Source organism: Triticum aestivum, chromosome 1A (assembly GCF_018294505.1).
Source record: "Triticum aestivum cultivar Chinese Spring chromosome 1A, IWGSC CS RefSeq v2.1, whole genome shotgun sequence".
NCBI classification, from domain to species: domain Eukaryota; kingdom Viridiplantae; phylum Streptophyta; class Magnoliopsida; order Poales; family Poaceae; genus Triticum; species Triticum aestivum.
In genome coordinates, this window is record NC_057794.1 from 581,587,030 (window position 1) to 581,605,180 (window position 18,151).

Below are 18,151 nucleotides of genomic sequence, written 5' to 3' on the forward strand. Positions count from 1 at the left end.
GTCGCGCGCGGAGGCGGCGGCGGCGGCGGACGCGGCGGCGAGGCGCTCGGCGGCGGCGCGGGAGTGGCGCGTGTGGGGCGAGTGGGCGATGGGCGCGGCCAAGGTGGTGGCGCACTACGGCTTCATCCCGCTCGTCATCGCCGTCGGCGTCATCAAGTCCGACCCCAAGCCCTCCCTGTTCCAGCTCCTCGCCCCGTTCTGATCGATCCCCGCCACCGTCCGCGTGATCGCGCTTCGCTAGGGTTCGTTCGAGAGATGAAACAGTCAGCTGTGTCCGTGGTAGTTAGTTGTCTTCATCAGAGAACTTGCTAGAATTATCTGTGCTGCACCTGCTATTCTGCTCTGGATCAAATTGAACCTGAATCGCTGTTACGTAGTACTAGTATAAATTATAAAATTTCGGTGATGTGATTGTTGATCTCCGTGTGGATTCTGGGTTGTGATGTGGGGGTGTGGATCTTGGTGGCTGCATTGCTTGTGAAAAAGGCGATCCTTTTTGCGTCCTCATGAGATGCTGTGGGCATAACATGCAGCAGGGATTTGTGTTCTCTGTTCATGTTCTTCAGGCAAATCATCAGAGGTGTGTGATATGATCTGGATGCCTCTCGGTAATCGCTCTAATTGGGGAATATCTCGTCTTGTCATCAATGATTTCAAAGTTTCACTGGGCATGCTTCTGTTGTTCAACAATGGGCTCACAGTGGCTAAATTTTTCAGGTAGAATCACTCTTGGTGTTTCATATTTTAGGTTATGTGCATACCTACAGTGGCGGAGCTTAGTGAGGGCCAAAGGGGGCAATGGCCCTCCAAATTTATTTCTTTGTATAAACTCATAGTAATATTTAATAATATTTGGACAAACTTTAATAGAATACACTAGATTAGGCCCCTCAACTCTATTTAAGACTCATTTAGCCCCCTCTCAAATCGCGTTCAAGCTCCGCCGCTGCATACGTATTTGGCATTGTTCATCCCAGTTTGCTATCAGTATATCCTTGAGCTTGCGCTTATGTGTCTTCACTTTTATGTGATCTTTGTTGTCGCTCAACTTTTGAGGTTCCTACAATTACCACTGGTATTTCCGTGATGCTATTTTACTGGGAATCAATAATCTGTGGTGTGTTGTTCATCCAAGTTGTTACTTGTATGCCCTGAGCTTGCTTTTATGTCATCTTTGTTATTGCCAGCCCTCTTTCAAGATTCGTACAATTGCTGCTGGTATTTTTGCAATGCTGTTTTTACTGGGAATCAATAACTGCTGGTATCTCATATCTGTATTTTCGATGTCGGACATGTGAAATGTCGATCTGGCGTGCTGCTTGGCCCTTGTGCAACATGTGATCGTTTCAACTTCGTGAGGTGGTGTCAATCATAGGTAGAGGAGTGTTCTTTTGTGCCCATTTGTCTGGGCAGTTGATTAATTATCGTGGCTTGTGATCATTTTATGGATGCCTGAAAATGCCAGTGAAAAAATGCCTGTTTTCAGTGTTTTGGAAGCTGCACCTTTGATGCTTGTACTCTTGTTCTTCATTTTGTAAATGATGCCTGAAAATGCCAGTGAAAAAATGCCTGTTTTCAGTGTTTTGGAAGCTGCACCTTTGATGCTTGTACTCTTGTTCTTCATTTTGTTCCATAATGGGATCGTTCTGCCTCTTGCAGTTTGTCGTGCGCTTCAGTGTTCCGTTCAATTTCAACGTGTTCTGCCACGTGTGTTATTGAATTGAAGAGTATTTTCCTTTAGCATGGCGCTCTTCATTGGTGTCATTCGTTCAAGAATTAGAGTGTTGTAGGTTGTTAGCATACATATCTTGACCTTGTTCATCCAAGGTAGGTGTTATATGCATTTCCCTAGCTTTTGGTTATATCAGCTGACTTTTAATTGCAGTAAGCTTCGTGTTTTTTTTCGTCAGTTCTACTAATGGTGGTCTTATCTCAACCCTCGAGATTTGTCCACGGTGTAGAACCTGGTTATGGTTGGAATGTCAATTTTGTTAACACCCTTTGTTTACGGAACAACTTTTGATATATTGAAGAATTTCAATCACTTTATAACTTGCGTGTGCCAGATAGGTTGGATCTCAGTTGCTTCAATGAAGGATATTCGCTGACCACCTTTTTTTTCTGAACTGGTGTTGATCAGCTTTTGTTTTCCTGAATAAAAAAACGTGATTGACATGGTAATGTTGTTTTCAAGGACAAAAGGAGTTCGAATCCATTTTCTGCAAAGATTTTTAAAAAGTGTGTGCTTTAAGGATAAGAATGTGCAAATACCCTAGTTACATATATATATATTCCACAGTGCTATAGTGCCACATAAGTCTCCAAAATGTAAGATTGGTCCAACCGAAAAACGGGAACTGCAGTCAGCGTGTATAGACTGCAGGTTAAAGCATGACAATACATTCGAATTATTCCAAGCTAAGATTGAATACGAACATGTTGAATGCAAACCGCTTAATACAGCCCAAATTGAATATTCTGTAACATGACTGATATGGGTGTGCATGCCACTTGGTTTCTCTTATTTGTGAAAATTTTCACGACATCTTCAGTGAGGTTCCAGACTAGAAGTGTTCCCGAGAGTCATAGTGCGCTAACATGAGCAGTATAGAAAGCATCATTGTTGGAATTTATTAGTGCAAGTTTGCAGTTTGCAAACCAAACACTAAGGATATCAACCACGGTGAAATATTTATTTACAACGCAAATGCTCACTGCATAAACAAACTAACTTGGTACATACATGCGAAAGCAAAACATGAACGAAAAAGTAGAGCAAAGAGATTTCTGCACTGCATGACTGAATGAACTACAGACAGGAAAGCTAGAATTAAACTAAGCGACGGCATTTTTGGAACCATGGAATAGAAGGTTATACAGCAGCTGCTGAAATGGCGGTTTTGAGCCTTTTGACGTCATGTGCAGGTGAACGGGAGACGTTATCCACGACAGGATCGACCGATGCAGGAGCCTTCTCTTCGTACGCCGCATCATGCACGCCAAGAGCGGCGCGGCCAGACGGGTCGAGGAGCTCGGACCAGGCGGCGTCCCATTCGACAGCTTTAGCGGTGCTGCATGCGATGCTGGGACCTCCTGGCACCGTTAGCCTAGCAGCATTCTGCACAAATTGAAACGTTGATTTAAGTTTTACGGTGCAGATGAAATAGGTCGGAATATAACTATGAGATTAAAGGCTGGTTGTGGCTTCTGGACCTTGGGATAGAACTTCTCGAATACGGTCCTGTAATAGTAGGCCTCTTTTGTTGTGGGTGTGTTGTCAGGGTAAACAAAGCTGGCGTTCGTCATCATGGAATCCGACACCTGAACATAAATAGGAGATACTGTCAATTCTGATGAGGGTAAAAAGTGAAACAAAAGCATTGTAAGACAAATAAATAAACAGATGTCAGCTAATGAATTGTTTGACAAAGAAAAGATGGTATACATGTGCTTTAGCATGGTCCTTCAACCCATCAATCCAACTGTACCCAACACCATCGCTGAATTGTTCCTTTTGCCTATAAAGAATGTGCTGTTCACAGAAAATAAATCTTCCTTATGAGCATACGTACAAGCATGTGCAAGTAACACAGCACATATAGCACAATAAAAGGATGAACTTCTCCAACCTTGGGTAAATAGGGCTTCTCCTCGTCATCAAATGCATTACGCAGAACCCATTTCTCTATCCGGCCAAGATCACGTCTTATCTATTTTTTTCAAGATGATAAAGATAAGAAGATGGTAATGCTAGATATAATAAATGAATAGAGCTAGAGTGAGATTACTATATTATCGCAAGAAAATACATACCATCTTACATTCAGGATCCAGGTCCATTGCTACATTGATAAAGCTTTTGTCAAGAAATGGAACACGAGCCTCAAGACCCCAGGCAGAAGTTGCTTTGTTTGCTCTCAAACAATCATATAAATGAAGAGCTTTTATCTAAATGTCAGGACAAAACAACTCTAGTAAGTCCATCAGCTGACCATGTTGTGCATATACACCATGATAAACTGAAAGAGCAGTTCTGTCTTCAATTACCTTCCTACACGTCTCCTCATGGAGTTCCTTCTTGTTTGGTGCCTTATGAAAATAAAGATAACCACCAAATATTTCATCAGAACCTTCTCCTGAAAGAACCATCTTCACACCCAATGATTTGATTTTCCGAGACATTAGAAACATTGGGGTACTTGCTCTAATGGTCGTTACGTCGTACGTCTCTATGTGGTAAATAACTTCTTCCAATGCATCAATGCCCTCCTGGGATTTAGTCAGATGAATTAATAACTACAAAATGACCCCTCCTCTATGCAAAGGACGAAAAAAAATAACGAACCTGCACTGTGAAGTGTAATTCATGATGGACAGTGCCAAGGTAGTCAGCAACTTCCTTAGCAGCTTTAAGATCAGGAGAACCCTACAAAAAATGGAACGTGTTAAGTTTCTGTCCTATTGTATCCTCTGCTTGTATCACTCAACTAAACACGCCTCCTTTTCTTATAAAAGATACTCATAAGAACAAGAAACCAACTTAAATTTTGAAAGATGGCCTAAAGTGATTCTCAGCAATGAGGATAGACCAGTAAACAATATTGAGAAATGTACCTTCAAACCGATGCAAAAGGTGTGCAGTTGGTTTCCCCACTGCCTGGCAACTTTTGTTTCTGCCAAGTGCCGTGAAACAACTGAAGCCACCAAAGAAGAGTCAAGTCCACCAGACAAGAGAACGCCAAATGGCACATCAGTCATGAGCCTCTTAATAACAGCCTGCGAAATTTGCAATTCATCTAAGAAAATATAGTAGATGATATACGTGAAGAAACTTAGTTTATGAAATAAACCGTCAGACAAAATAACTTATTTATACTATGTACATACTTAATAACCAATTAGCATTGTTTTGAATAACATGCCATCTATGTAAGATCTTAATACAGAGATCATTGCACTAAGACATAATTGTGATTGCAAGAGAGCTGCAATAACCTAGTATTACTCGTGAATTATCAACCAGGGTATTCCAAACAAGCATCGCCTAATCAGAGGCATCGATACATCATATCAACATGAAGCAAATCAAGAAGAGATTAACATGAAATAACTACAAATGTATACTTTATGCATCAAAAGGTGCAAAAATGTACTCCCTCCGTTCCGAATTACTTGTCGCAGGTATGGATGTATCTAGATGTATTTTAGTTCTAGATACATCCAATTCTACGACGAGTAATTTGGAACGGAGGGAGTAACAGAGAGCATAAAGAAAGGTGTGACCTTCTCAAAACTCTCTCGGATGAGGAGAGGATCGTAAGGGGTTGAGGGAATGCTTTCTGAAAACCACGGGGGGTTGTACCACCTCCTTAGGCCACCTAGCATAAATGTTAGAAAACAGATTACCAGGCAAGACAAATGGATATCTGAAACAACTAATAGTAGCTTATACTATTTTTGCCTTCAGAGTTTGCAAATCTACATGTATGGTATGATGCCTGATAAGATCGTCAATTTGTCACAAATTCATTAAGACATTTTATAGTGTTGAACCTGCTTTGCTTGAGTACAAGTGCCCAGGGGGGAACGATATGAAGCGCTCACAATCATCACTCAACGCCTTCATCTCTGAAGAAAACCATACTGACCCTGGAATAACAACGAACATACAAATTAATGCATAGTAGCCACTACATAAATGCATAGAGTTGAGCCAAGTTGTAACAGATACAAACACTACAGCACCTGCTTATTCCAGAACAATGTACTTGCAAATACAAACAGCCAACTATATTTTTCAACAGTTCACAGGACTCAGAATCTTTGGCATAGCTAACTCCATATAACGAATTTAACAGTCAGCTTGGGAAATATTGTGTCTATCCACATCTTTCCCATCAGACATTCAAATTGCACACTATCATAGGCATCAGAACCTAGGCACTCCCTTAGTCTGGGTATACAAGATAATTTGGTTGGCCGAATATTTGACCAGAAAAACAATCCTACGATATGTGAGTTATGTGACACAAAATTGATACCGTTTGAGTCGAATTCAAAAGCTTTTTCCTATGATTGTGATTCTGTAACTAGTAACAAATATTACGGAAAAAAATGTCAATATATCTTATATATCCAGATAGTGAGTGGCACCTCTATATTCTAGTTATCAAACTACAGGTGGTGAGAGACAGCACTCCAGATTTTGTGGGATGTGAGCCCATGATAGATCTAGGGTTATTATCTTTTATTGTTTTTTTGCAAATTAATTGGCCTTATCGAATCCTATTCTAAGGAAATAGGCAAGCGGTGATATATCTACTTCTAATCTCAAACTTAATTTAAATGGGCCTACACGCAACCTGTTTTTCTCCTCTTCATGATACATGGATCGACCACTGAAACAGTTGCATGACCAAGCAAACCAATACCAAAAGTCCAGACCAAGATAAATTTGGGAGGAAAAAGATAATAACTTCATGTTCATGATTTCGATCAAAGGGACAAAGTGTCTATAAGAACAGAATCTCTGCATACCATCAAGACCCCAGCCCATGTATAAGGGACAGATACCAATAGCATCGCGTGCAGCGATGAAGCTTTTATCACGTGTGTCAAGAAGCACAAACGAGAACATGCCATCCAACATATCCACAAATTCTTCCCCATATTCCTCATACTGTAAAAACAATATAGTTCGAAATACAAATGTTAACAAATAAAATATATGCACTGGAGGACGATGCTTAGGTAAAGACCATAAAAAATGTTGGCAGAAGCCAAGCTACACAATAGGACACCAAAAGAAACTGAACATAGAGAAATAAGAGTACAAACTTACTAGGTGAGCAATAACTTCACAATCACTACCAGTTTGGAACTGATGAGATTTCAGCTTAGCTTTCAGTTCTTCATGATTATAGATCTCACCATTCACCTGGAAAAGTCAAACAGACAAGATGTGGTTAAAAAAAAGAAAAGAACAAAACATATTTTCTCAATTGGTACAGAAATATAGTGGATAAAAGGTCGTGTCTCAGAGATGCAACGAGCACAGATCGGAGACAACATTTATAAAATCCCATCACAAAATTATCCACACAGAAATGCCAGTTACCAAAAGCAGAATAGTGAGACGTAATCATATGTTATACATGGAAATGAATCATAAAAGCACAGATAAGAAAAATGAAAACAGTAAAACGGCATTCCCACTGCAGATACTGACCGTCACAACAACTGTTTTGTCCTCGTTGTACAATGGCTGGTCTCCAGATGTAGGATCAACAATAGCCAACCGCTGGTGCGCAAGATAGCAATCCTCAAAGCTGTGTATACCACTCCAATCAGGGCCTCTGTGCCGTAATCTATGAAAAATGGTAGACTAATTCAGTGGGTTCATAAGATTTCATATAATGAACCATGTGTCACCTAAGGACATTTCAATAACAAGCAGCACACAGAAATTTTAGTTCACGAAGATCTCTGAATCCAGTTTAATCTAATGCAACGTTGTGTTGAACAACAAGTCAACTACTCACTCTAATCTAAGGTCCAACCTTGAGTACTGTTACCTCATGACCGTGCAGTTCCTAGAGTGGGAGAAGTTGCACAGACTAAGTGATAAGACATAGCAAACAAAAAAGTCCTAATTCTGCATAAAAATATTCCATACTTGTGCACACACACATTAGGGAGGCGTTGCTACAGACACTGCATTTTCATAAATTTGAAATCACTAGAATTTAGGCATATGCAAGACCACACAAGTGAAGCACCTTGTTAAGTAAACAAAATGCCACTAGTTTCCAAATTATCGTGTGAACATTCCGAACCTCAACAGACACACGCCTACATACTGTACATACTCTGTTCCCTAAACCCGAAACCTCATGGTTCCTGAGCACGTAGACACGACACAGCAATCACAAACAATTTTACAAAGTTGACGACAATTTCCCTCGCATATTAACAACTCATCTAACATAAAATCCTCACAAATATGTCCACACCAAATTATCCAGATAGCTTTTCCATCAAACAATAATGACGAATTGACGATGATGTCGGATAACTAAAAATGGTAAATAAAGCGAGAGCGACATCACAGGGCCAAAGTGGACACGCATCTCGCCTACTATTGCCAACCGCACAAATCCGCCGCCAACTTCAACTCTATACCTCCGAGACGGGCTAGCGCGCACGGGGCACAGGACCAAACACGCAGGGGGGAGGCGGGAGGGGGGAGGGGGGGGGGGGGGGGGGGGTGGTGAGACGGCGGGGCGCGTTACCGGCGGGAGAGCTCGATGATGCGGGAGCGCTTGGCGAGGGAGACGTCGCCGACGCCGAGGACGGCGAGGATGCCGCACATGGTGGCGGTGGCCGGCGGGACCTGCGCGCCGACGAGCTCTGAAGGTGATTTGACTAATCGCTGGGCTGAATGGAAAGAAACAGGGGAACAAGGTGTACCTCAAGCCTCGGCGGCCAGACGCTGCGGACGAACGGGGCGGGGACGGCGATGCCCCGACGAGGACGGACGGGCGACGGCGCCGGCGGCGACGCGGGCGCGGGTGGTGGGGGGTAAGGTACTGCGTTCTACGGCGGCTCGGTGGTGGTAGAGCGGCAGGGAGGGGCTAGGAGAGATGCGCGTTTGGGGCTTGTAGCGGGCCAGGCCGATCGCGCAGATTCGGCCCACGAAGCCCCTGTTTGCCATAGTTTGGCTAGTCGGCCATTTGAATTTGGATGAATGTATGCACCGTTTGAAAATGGAGATAACATTTATAAAATCCCATCACAAAACAACGAGCGGACTCAGAAACCGTTCAGGTACGAGCTCATGTGGGAGGCGCACGAGACTTTCCTTGATACAGTAGTTTCGGGATGGGGGGTTGGCCCTCCGTGCACATCTGTGGCAGCGCTACGCCACAAGTTGCGGGACCTGGCGACTAACTTGCAGCGGTGGAGCCGGGATACGTTCGGGAGTGTTAGGAAAGAAATTAAAAAACTCAAACAGATGTTAGAGGAGCTAAAAAACGACCCAGCAAGAACGGGTCCTTCCCATGTCAAGCTAAAAATCAATGAGAAGCTGATTGAGATGTTTCACAGGGAGGAGATTATGTGGCGTCAGAGAGCCAGGGTAGAGTGGCTTTCGGCAGGAGACAAAAACACAAAATTCTTTCATCTCCGAGCCAGTGTTCGGCGCAAGAAAAATATGATAAAGACTCTACAGAATTCCTTGAGAGTGGAGATATCTAATCCAGCAGAGCTAAAGGTATTAGCTAATGATTTTTACCATTCTTTATATCTCTCCGAAGGTGTCCAAAACATGGATGCGGTGCTAGACCATGTGCCCAGGAAGGTGACAGCTGAGATGAACTCAAATTTGTGTGCACCGTATATCAAGGAAGAGATCAAGACTGCTTTATTTCAGATATTTCCGACAAAGGCTCCAGGCCCAGATGGTTTTCCTGCTCACTTTTACCAAAGGCATTGGGAGGTTTGTGGTGATGAAGTAACAAATATAGTGCTCAGAATAGTAAGGGGCGAGGAGAGCCCAGAATCTGTTAATGATACAGTATTGGTATTGATTCCTAAGGTAACAACCCCTACGGTACTTGCTCAATTCCGACCTATAAGTCTATGCAATGTTCTGTATAAGATAGCCTCGAAAGTGATAGCCAATAGGTTGAAGAGGATTTTGCCTGACACAATCTCTGAGGAACAGTCTGCGTTTGTCCCTGGAAGGCTTATTACTGATAATATCATATCTGCTTATGAGTGCTTACATTTTATGAAAAGGTCAAGAGCAAAGTCAAACAGTTATTGTGCTCTGAAGCTGGACATGATGAAGGCATATGACAGACTGGAGTGGGCATATCTCAGAGGTATCATGACTAGACTGGGTTTTAATCTACATAGGATAGATGTGGTCATGGGCATGGTCTCTTCAGTCTCTTTTTCGGTTTGTTTTAATGGCGAGAAGCTTGACTCTTTTATACCCACTCGTGGTATCCGGCAGGGAGATCCAATCTCCCCCTACTTGTTCTTGATTGCAGCAGAGTGCCTTTCGTGCCTCCTTAAATCAAGTTCTCAGTCGTCTCTTACAGGTATCCAGGTGGCTCCCTCGGCTCCCATCGTCAACCACCTCTTGTTTGCACATGATAGCCTGTTGTTATTTAAGGCAAGTGGGGAGAGCTCAACTATGATATCAAACCTGCTTGATACTTATTGTTCTACTTCTGGACAACGGATCAACAATGAAAAATCCTCTATTTTTTTCAGCAAGGGTTGCCCAGTACAAACAAGAGAAGTTGTTAAGAACAATTTGTAAGTACAGAATGAGTCCTTGAGTGAACGTTACCTAGGAATGCCTACAGATGTTGGCCACTCTAAAAACGGTACGTTCAAATATCTTCGGGATCGAGTGTGGGAGAAAATTAAGGGATGGATGGAGAAGTTACTTTTTGCTGCTGGTAAGGAAGTTTTGATCAAATCTGTTGCACAAGCTATACCTGTTTACTCCATGGCGTGCTTCAGATTACCACGAGGCCTTTGTGACAGCATCATGTCTATTACTCGACAATTCTGGTGGGGTTCCAAGCATGGAAAGAGAAAGCCCAGCTGGGTGGCATGGGACATACTGACTATGCCGAAGCACTTGGGGGCCTAGGTTTCCGTAACATGGAGATTTTCAACCTCGCCTTACTGGCAAGGCAGGCATGGCGTACCCTAACAGATAGCAACTCACTAAGCGCCAGAATCCTCAAGACAGTTTACTTCCCACACTGCTCTCTCCTTCAAGCAGAACTAGGATCGCACCCATCCCAGATATGGCGAGCGATTTTGGATGGTCGGGATATCCTGGCGCAAGGGGTCATCAGGAGAATTGGTGATAGGGAGACGACCGATATTTGGCGGCACAACTGGATCCCACGTGATGGGCTTAAGCGTCCCATGTGTTCTCTAACTCAGAACCCTCCGGCGAAAGTGGCACAGCTTATAGATCCAACATCGGCAACATGGAATGAAAACCTGGTACGCTCGGTGTTCACCCACTTTGATGCGGAAGAGATTCTACGGATCCCGCTTTGCACTCGCCGGGTGGCGATTTTTGGGCCTGGCATGAAGAGCCTCGAGGTAATTTCAGCGTTCGTTCTGCTTACCGAATGATTCTAAAAACGAAACACAGCAGGGAAGCTTGGTTAGCTGAGGAGGACGGTACATCTTATGAGAATCAAGACACCAAGAAGTGGTCTATGATCTGGCACATGCAAGTCCCCTCCAAACTGAAGGTGTTCGTGTGGCGGCTAGCCCGTCATTCCATGCCCACGGGATCGGTCCTCAAACGTCGACATATGGCAACAGAGGACACTTGTTCGCTATGTGAGGCGACTGATACATGGAAACACGCCCTCATTGCATGTCCGATGGCAGCAAGCGTTTGGGCTTTGGCACCGGATGAGTTGGTCCGACATATGATTGAGCGCGAGGAGGATGGTCCGAAGGAGTGTCTGTTTGCACTATATGAAATATTGATGAATGACCTCTTTGATCGCCTGGTGGTGACGCTCTGGGCACTTTGGTATGCGAGGCGTAAAGCAATTCACGAGAATATATTTCAGGCACCATACTCTGTCAACAGCTTCATATCAAAAAATTTGGATGAACTACGAGTGACCCAGCAAAGGCATCCTTCCTCGACCCCTTCTAAAAGCGCCCGACCAGCGCGGTGGCTTGCACCACCATCAGGTTACGCGAAGTTTAACGCCGATGCAGCGGTAACCAGAAACGGTGGGACGGTGGGGGTGATCTGTAGAGACGACAGGGGTATGTTTATGGGAGCCTCGACTCTCTCTTTCAGATACATTGTGGATCCCCCGACTTTGGAAGCACTTGCTATTAGAGAGGCACTAGCACTGGCAGATGATCTCTATCTGAGGCGCATCCAAGTGGCGTTGGACTGCAAAACGGTGGTGCAGGCACTAGTAGAAAACAGGGCTATGGTCCAGGCCGGCTCAGCCCATTAGTCTCGGTTCAGTCTAGAACCGGGACCAATGTGGGCATTGGTCCCAGTTCGTGAGCCCAGGGGGCCGGCCGGGCCACGTGGGCCATTGGTCCCGGTTCGTCTGGACCTTTTGGTCCTGGTTGGTGGGACGAACCGGGACCAATGGGCCTCGCTCCTGGCCCATCACCATTGGTCCCGGGTGGTGGCTTGAACCGGGACCAAAGGCTCCCCTTTAGTCCCGGTTCATGTCACCAACCGGGACCAATGAGGTGCCTATATATACCCCCCGCGCAAGAGCAGAGCACAGTGCTCTGTTTTTTCTGGCCGAGGGGGAGAGGGCTTTGTGGTGCTCTAGCTCACCTCCTATGCACATGAGGTGTTCGATGGAATGCCCGAGCCACACTACTTAAGCTTTCTCCTCTCGAAGCTCGACCTCCAAGCTCCATTTTCCTCGAGATTTGTCTAGATTTAGCGGTCCGTCACGCCCCGTCCCCGTCTTCACCGCCGTCGATCACCCGCGCCGATCTCATCACCGACACCACCGTGGTGAGCCTCTTGTTCTTATCTTCTTTCTGAAAGGAAAAATATTCTTACTTGTATGTTTAGATAGATACTTGTATCATTTTCTTACATTTATTATTGCATCTTATATAGTGCGATGGTTTTGGTATCCGCCCCCGTCGGCCCTCGTCCTGTCTATGATTCGGATTTGGTATGTATATTATCTTTATAACTATTGGTTCATTTATTGTTTATGAAAATTATGCCGACCAACGTGACATAGATTTTATTTATCTAGGATGTATGTGAATCGGAAATGCCAACCGACCCTATTGTCGAGAGGTTAAATTTAGTTGAAGAAGAAAACAATTTGTTGAAGGAAAAAATAAAAAAAATTGAGGAGGAGAAGATGATATTGGAGTTGCATGTTGCGGATGTCGTCGATGATCACAAGATCAAGATGGATGCAATGCGCTTGAAGATTAGAAAGATTAGAAAATATGCCATTCATACCGAGGCTTGGTATCATTATGTCGTTGGATCAATTGTTACCTTGGTTGCGATTATGATCGCATTTGTTTTCGCATTGAAATGTTTTACATAGTTTCAATGTATGGTTTAATTAATTAGATGCTCTGGAGAGCTATATGTTGTTAGATGAGAACTATGTATGCACTTTGGTTTTAATGTGATGATGAACTTCTATTAATTTGGACACTTAATTATATATAATGCACGCAGATGAACCGGCAATGGATGTACGGTGACAGACACACCCGCGAGTACATTAAGGGCGTGCATGAGTTTCTCGATGCGGCTGAGGCAAACAAGCAGAATGGTTTTATGTGTTGTCCATGCACTGAATGTGGGAATACGAGGTCTTACTCTAACCGGAAAATCCTTCACTCCCACCTGCTTTACAAGGGTTTCATGCCACACTATAATGTTTGGACGAGGCACGGAGAAATAGGGGTTATGATGGAAGACGGCGAAGAAGAAGAGTACGATGACAACTATGTGCCCCCTGAATACGGTGATGCTGCAACGGGGGGAGCTGGTGAAGATCAAGAGGAACCAGACGATGTGCCCAATGATGCTGCCACGGGTGAAGCTGCTGAAGATCAAGAGGAACCAGACGATGTGCCCGATGATGATGATCTCCGCCGGGTCATTGTCGATGCAAGGACGCAATGCATTAGTCAAAAGGAGAAGCTGAAGTTCGATCGCATGTTAGAGGATCACAAAAAAGGGTTATACCCCAATTGCGAAGATGGCAACACAAAGCTCGGTACCGTACTGGAATTGCTGCAGTGGAAGGCAGAGAATGCTGTGGCTGACAAAGGATTTGAGAAGCTACTGAAAATATTGAAGAAGAAGCTTCCAAAGGATAACGAATTGCCCGACAGTACATACGCAGCAAAGAAGGTCGTATGCCCTCTAGGATTGGAGGTGGAGAAGATACATGCATGCCCTAATGACTGCATCCTCTACCGCGGTGCATACAAGGATCTGAACGCATGCCCGGTATGCGGTGCGTTGCGGTATAAGATCAGACGAGATGACCCTGGTGATGTTGACGGCGAGCCCCTCAGGAAGAGGGTTCCTGCGAAGGTGATGTGGTATGCTCCTATAATACCACGGTTGAAACGTCTGTTCAGAAACGAAGAGCATGCCAAGTTGATGCGATGGCACAGTGAGAACCGAAAGAAAGATGGGAAGTTGAGAGCACCCGCTGACGGGTCGCAGTGGAGAAAAATCGAGAGAAAGTACTGGGATGAGTTTGCAAAGGACCCAAGGAATGTATGGTTTGCTTTAAGCGCGGATGGCATTAATCCTTTCGGGGAGCAGAGCAGCAATCACAGCACCTGGCCCGTGACTCTATGTATGTATAACCTTCCTCCTTGGATGTGCATGAAGCGGAAGTTCATTATGATGCCAGTTCTCATCCAAGGCCCTAAGCAACCCGGCAACGAAATTGATGTGTACCTAAGGCCATTAGTTGAAGAACTTTTACAGCTGTGGAATGGAAACGGTGTACGTACGTGGGATGAGCACAGACAGGAGGAATTTAACCTTAAGGCGTTGCTGTTCGTGACCATCAACGATTGGCCCGCTCTCAGTAACCTTTCAGGACAGACAAACAAAGGATACCACGCATGCACGCACTGTTTAGATGACACTGAAAGTATATACCTGGACAAATGCAGGAAGAATGTGTACCTGGGCCATCGTCGATTTCTTCCGACCAACCATCAATGTCGAAAGAAAGGCAAGCATTTCAAAGGCGAGGCAGATCACCGGAAGAAGCCCGCCATGCGCACCGGTGATCACGTGCTTGCTATGGTCAATGATTTACACTACGTAATCTTTGGAAAGGGTCCCGGTGGACTAGCTGTTCCGAATGACGCTGAGGGACACGCACCCATGTGGAAGAAGAAATCTATATTTTGGGACCTACCCTACTGGAAAGACCTAGAGGTCCGCTCCTCAATCGACGTGATGCACGTGACGAAGAACCTTTGCGTGAACCTGCTAGGCTTCTTGGGCGTGTATGGGAAGACAAAAGATACACCTGAGGCACGAGAGGACCTGCAACGTTTGCACGAAAAAGACGGCATGCCTCCGAAGCAGTATAAAGGTCCTGCCAGCTACGCTCTTACGAAAGAAGAGAAAGAAATCTTCTTTGAATGCCTGCTCAGTATGAAGGTCACGACTGGCTTCTCGTCGAATATAAAGGGAATAATAAATATGCCAGAGAAAAAGTTTCAGAACCTAAAGTCTCATGACTGCCACGTGATTATGACGCAACTGCTTCCGGTTGCATTGAGGGGGCTTCTACCGGAAAACGTCCGATTAGCCATTGTGAAGCTATGTGCATTCCTCAATGCAATCTCTCAGAAGGTGATCGATCCAGAAATCGTACCAAGGCTAAGGAGTGATGTGGCGCAATGTCTTGTCAGTTTCGAGCTGGTGTTCCCACCATCCTTCTTCAATATCATGACGCACGTCCTAGTTCATCTAGTCGACGAGATTGTCATCCTGGGGCCCGTATTTCTACACAATATGTTCCCCTTTGAGAGGTTCATGGGAGTCCTAAAGAAATATGTCCGTAACCGCGCTAGGCCAGAAGGAAGCATCTCCATGGGCCATCAAACAGAGGATGTTATCGGGTTTTGTGTTGACTTCATTCCTGGCCTTAACAAGATAGGTCTCCCTAAATCGCGGTATGAGGGGAGACTGACTGGAAAAGGCACTCTTGGAAGAGACTCAATAATATGCAGGGACGGATATTCTTGGTCTCAAGCACACTACACAGTTCTACAGAACTCTACCTTGGTGACCCCGTATGTCGATGAACACAAGAACAGTCTGCGCTCCAAACACCCGGAGCAGTGCGACGACTGGATTACATGTGAACACATCAGGACTTTCAGCAGTTGGTTGGAAACACGTCTCAGAGGTGACAACACTGTTTGTGATGAGTTGTACTTGTTGTCCAGGGGACCATCTTTGACTGTATTGACTTACAAAGGATACGAGATAAATGGGAATACATTTTACACGATCGCCCAAGATCAAAAGAGCACCAACCAAAACAGCGGTGTCCGCTTTGATGCAGCAACCGAGAGCGGAAAGGACACATATTATGGTTACATAGTGGACATATGGGAACTTGACTACGGACCTGATTTTAAGGTCCCTTTGTTTAAGTGCAAATGGGTCAATCTGTTAGGCGGCGGGGTACAGGTAGACCCACAGTACGGAATAACAACAGTGGATCTGAAAAATCTTATGTACACTGACGAACTGTTCGTCCTAGCCAATGATGTGGCACAGGTTATCTATGTGAAGGACATGTCTACCAAACCGAGAAAAAGAAAAGATAAGGAAGCGAATACATCATACGATGAGCCAAAGCGCCACATAGTTCTTTCAGGAAAAAGGGACATCCTGGGAGTGGACGGCAAGACAGACATGTCTGAAGATTATGAAAAGTTTCATGAAATTTCTCCCTTGAATGTCAAGGCTGACCCAAGCATCCTGATAAACAATGAAGATTATCCATGGTTACGGCGCAATAAGCAAATGACACAAGCGAAGAAAAAGTGAAGACTTTCTCCCGCAACTATTATGATGATACCATGCCAAATTTGTAACAGACGAACATGCTACCATTGTCCGTTTTGTACATGCACATGCTATGTGGGTGAAATTATGATACCATCCCAACTTTCAACTTTTCCAGAGTTCATTTGAAATGCTTTCATGTCTTATGGTTCGAAACTTTGATACTTCGAAAGTGATTGTCCATTTTGTACACGAAGTGCATCAAGTTTTTGTAGTAACCCTCTCTACTTTTTGGAACATGCTATGTGGGTGAAATGATGATACCATGCCAACTTTCAACCTTTTCAGAGTTCATTTTGAAATGCTTTCCAATTTCAGAGTCATTTAGCTCAAAGAATGAATTAATAGCAAACAGAATGAACTACAAAACTTTTATGAAAATAAAAACAATCAATTAAAATATTATGTTATGATCAACTAAAATAAAACTATAATATTCTTCAATAGCAAAAAGAATATAATTTTTGTGACCTAAAATCAAACTATAAGTATTTAATTGTAAGTATAAATAAAAAATAAATAGCAAAGAAGAAAAAAAATTCTATTTTTATAGTAAAGTTATTCATAAACTAGTGATTCACACAAATTTTTAAAAATTCAAATTTAAACTATTCAAAATTTAAAACTAATGGCACTAACAGAAAGTTTATAATTTTTGTGACCTAAAAGCAAAAAGAAATCACTAAAAAACTGTAAGTATTTAGTTGTAAGTAGAAATAAAAAATAAATAGAAAAAAATTCTATTTTTATAGTAAAGTTATTCATAAACTAGTGATTCACACAAATTTTTAAAAATTCAAATTTAAACTATTCAAAATTTAAAACTAATGGCACTAACAGAAAGTTTATAATTTTTGTGACCTAAAAGCAAAAAGAAATCACTAAAAAACTGTAAGTATTTAGTTGTAAGTAGAAATAAAAAAATAAAAAACCAAAAAAATGTAGAAATAAAAAAGAAAAAACCAAAAAAATGCCTCCTACTGGGCCTCCACGGCCTGAATACGACTAGAAACCCTACATGGGCCAGGATTCAGGCCCGCAGAAGGCCCAATAGGCCCACAGGCAGTAGCAAGTTTAGGCCCGAAAGCCTGCATTAGAGAGGAGCTCGAATGGGGAGGCACACCAGCGCTTATAAACCAGTGTCGGCGCCCTTCAGCTAGCGATGTGGGAGTAAACTTTTGGGCGCGGGGCAGCACAAGGCCATTGGTCCCGGTTGGTGGCACCAACCGGGACTAAAGGGGGCATTGGTCACGGTTCGTGGCACCAACCGTGACCATTGCCCCCTTTAGTCCCGGTTGGTGTCACCAACCGGGACCAATGGCCTTCGCTTCCCGCCCTTTCGGCTGCCAAAAATTGGCCTTTGGTCCCGGTTCGTCACACCAACCGGGACTAAAGGGGGGCATTAGTCCCGGTTTGTGCCACGAACCGGGACCAATGCTCTTGCTATATATACAGCACTTGTCAAAAATTTCATTCAGTTCCTCATTCTCGTCCTCGTCGCCCGCGCATGTCGTCGCA

At 44.0% G+C, this 18,151-nt stretch overlaps 1 protein-coding gene across 1 annotated transcript; it reads right to left on the bottom strand.

Annotated features, from left to right (window-relative positions):
* Window positions 1–2,606: 2,606 nt before the first annotated feature.
* LOC123069752 (asparagine synthetase [glutamine-hydrolyzing] 2) lies at window positions 2,607–8,748 on the bottom strand. Its single transcript, XM_044492689.1, has 15 exons — window positions 8,470–8,748; window positions 8,292–8,392; window positions 7,229–7,367; window positions 6,842–6,937; window positions 6,538–6,679; window positions 5,554–5,649; window positions 5,284–5,378; window positions 4,615–4,776; window positions 4,346–4,426; window positions 4,048–4,269; window positions 3,814–3,948; window positions 3,630–3,710; window positions 3,446–3,532; window positions 3,214–3,321; window positions 2,607–3,118 (listed from the first exon to the last, which is right to left on the bottom strand). The coding sequence occupies exons 2-15, from the start codon at window positions 8,369–8,371 to the stop codon at window positions 2,873–2,875; spliced, it is 1,770 nt and encodes a 589-aa protein (XP_044348624.1). The 5' UTR covers window positions 8,372–8,392; window positions 8,470–8,748; the 3' UTR covers window positions 2,607–2,872.
* Window positions 8,749–18,151: the final 9,403 nt, after the last annotated feature.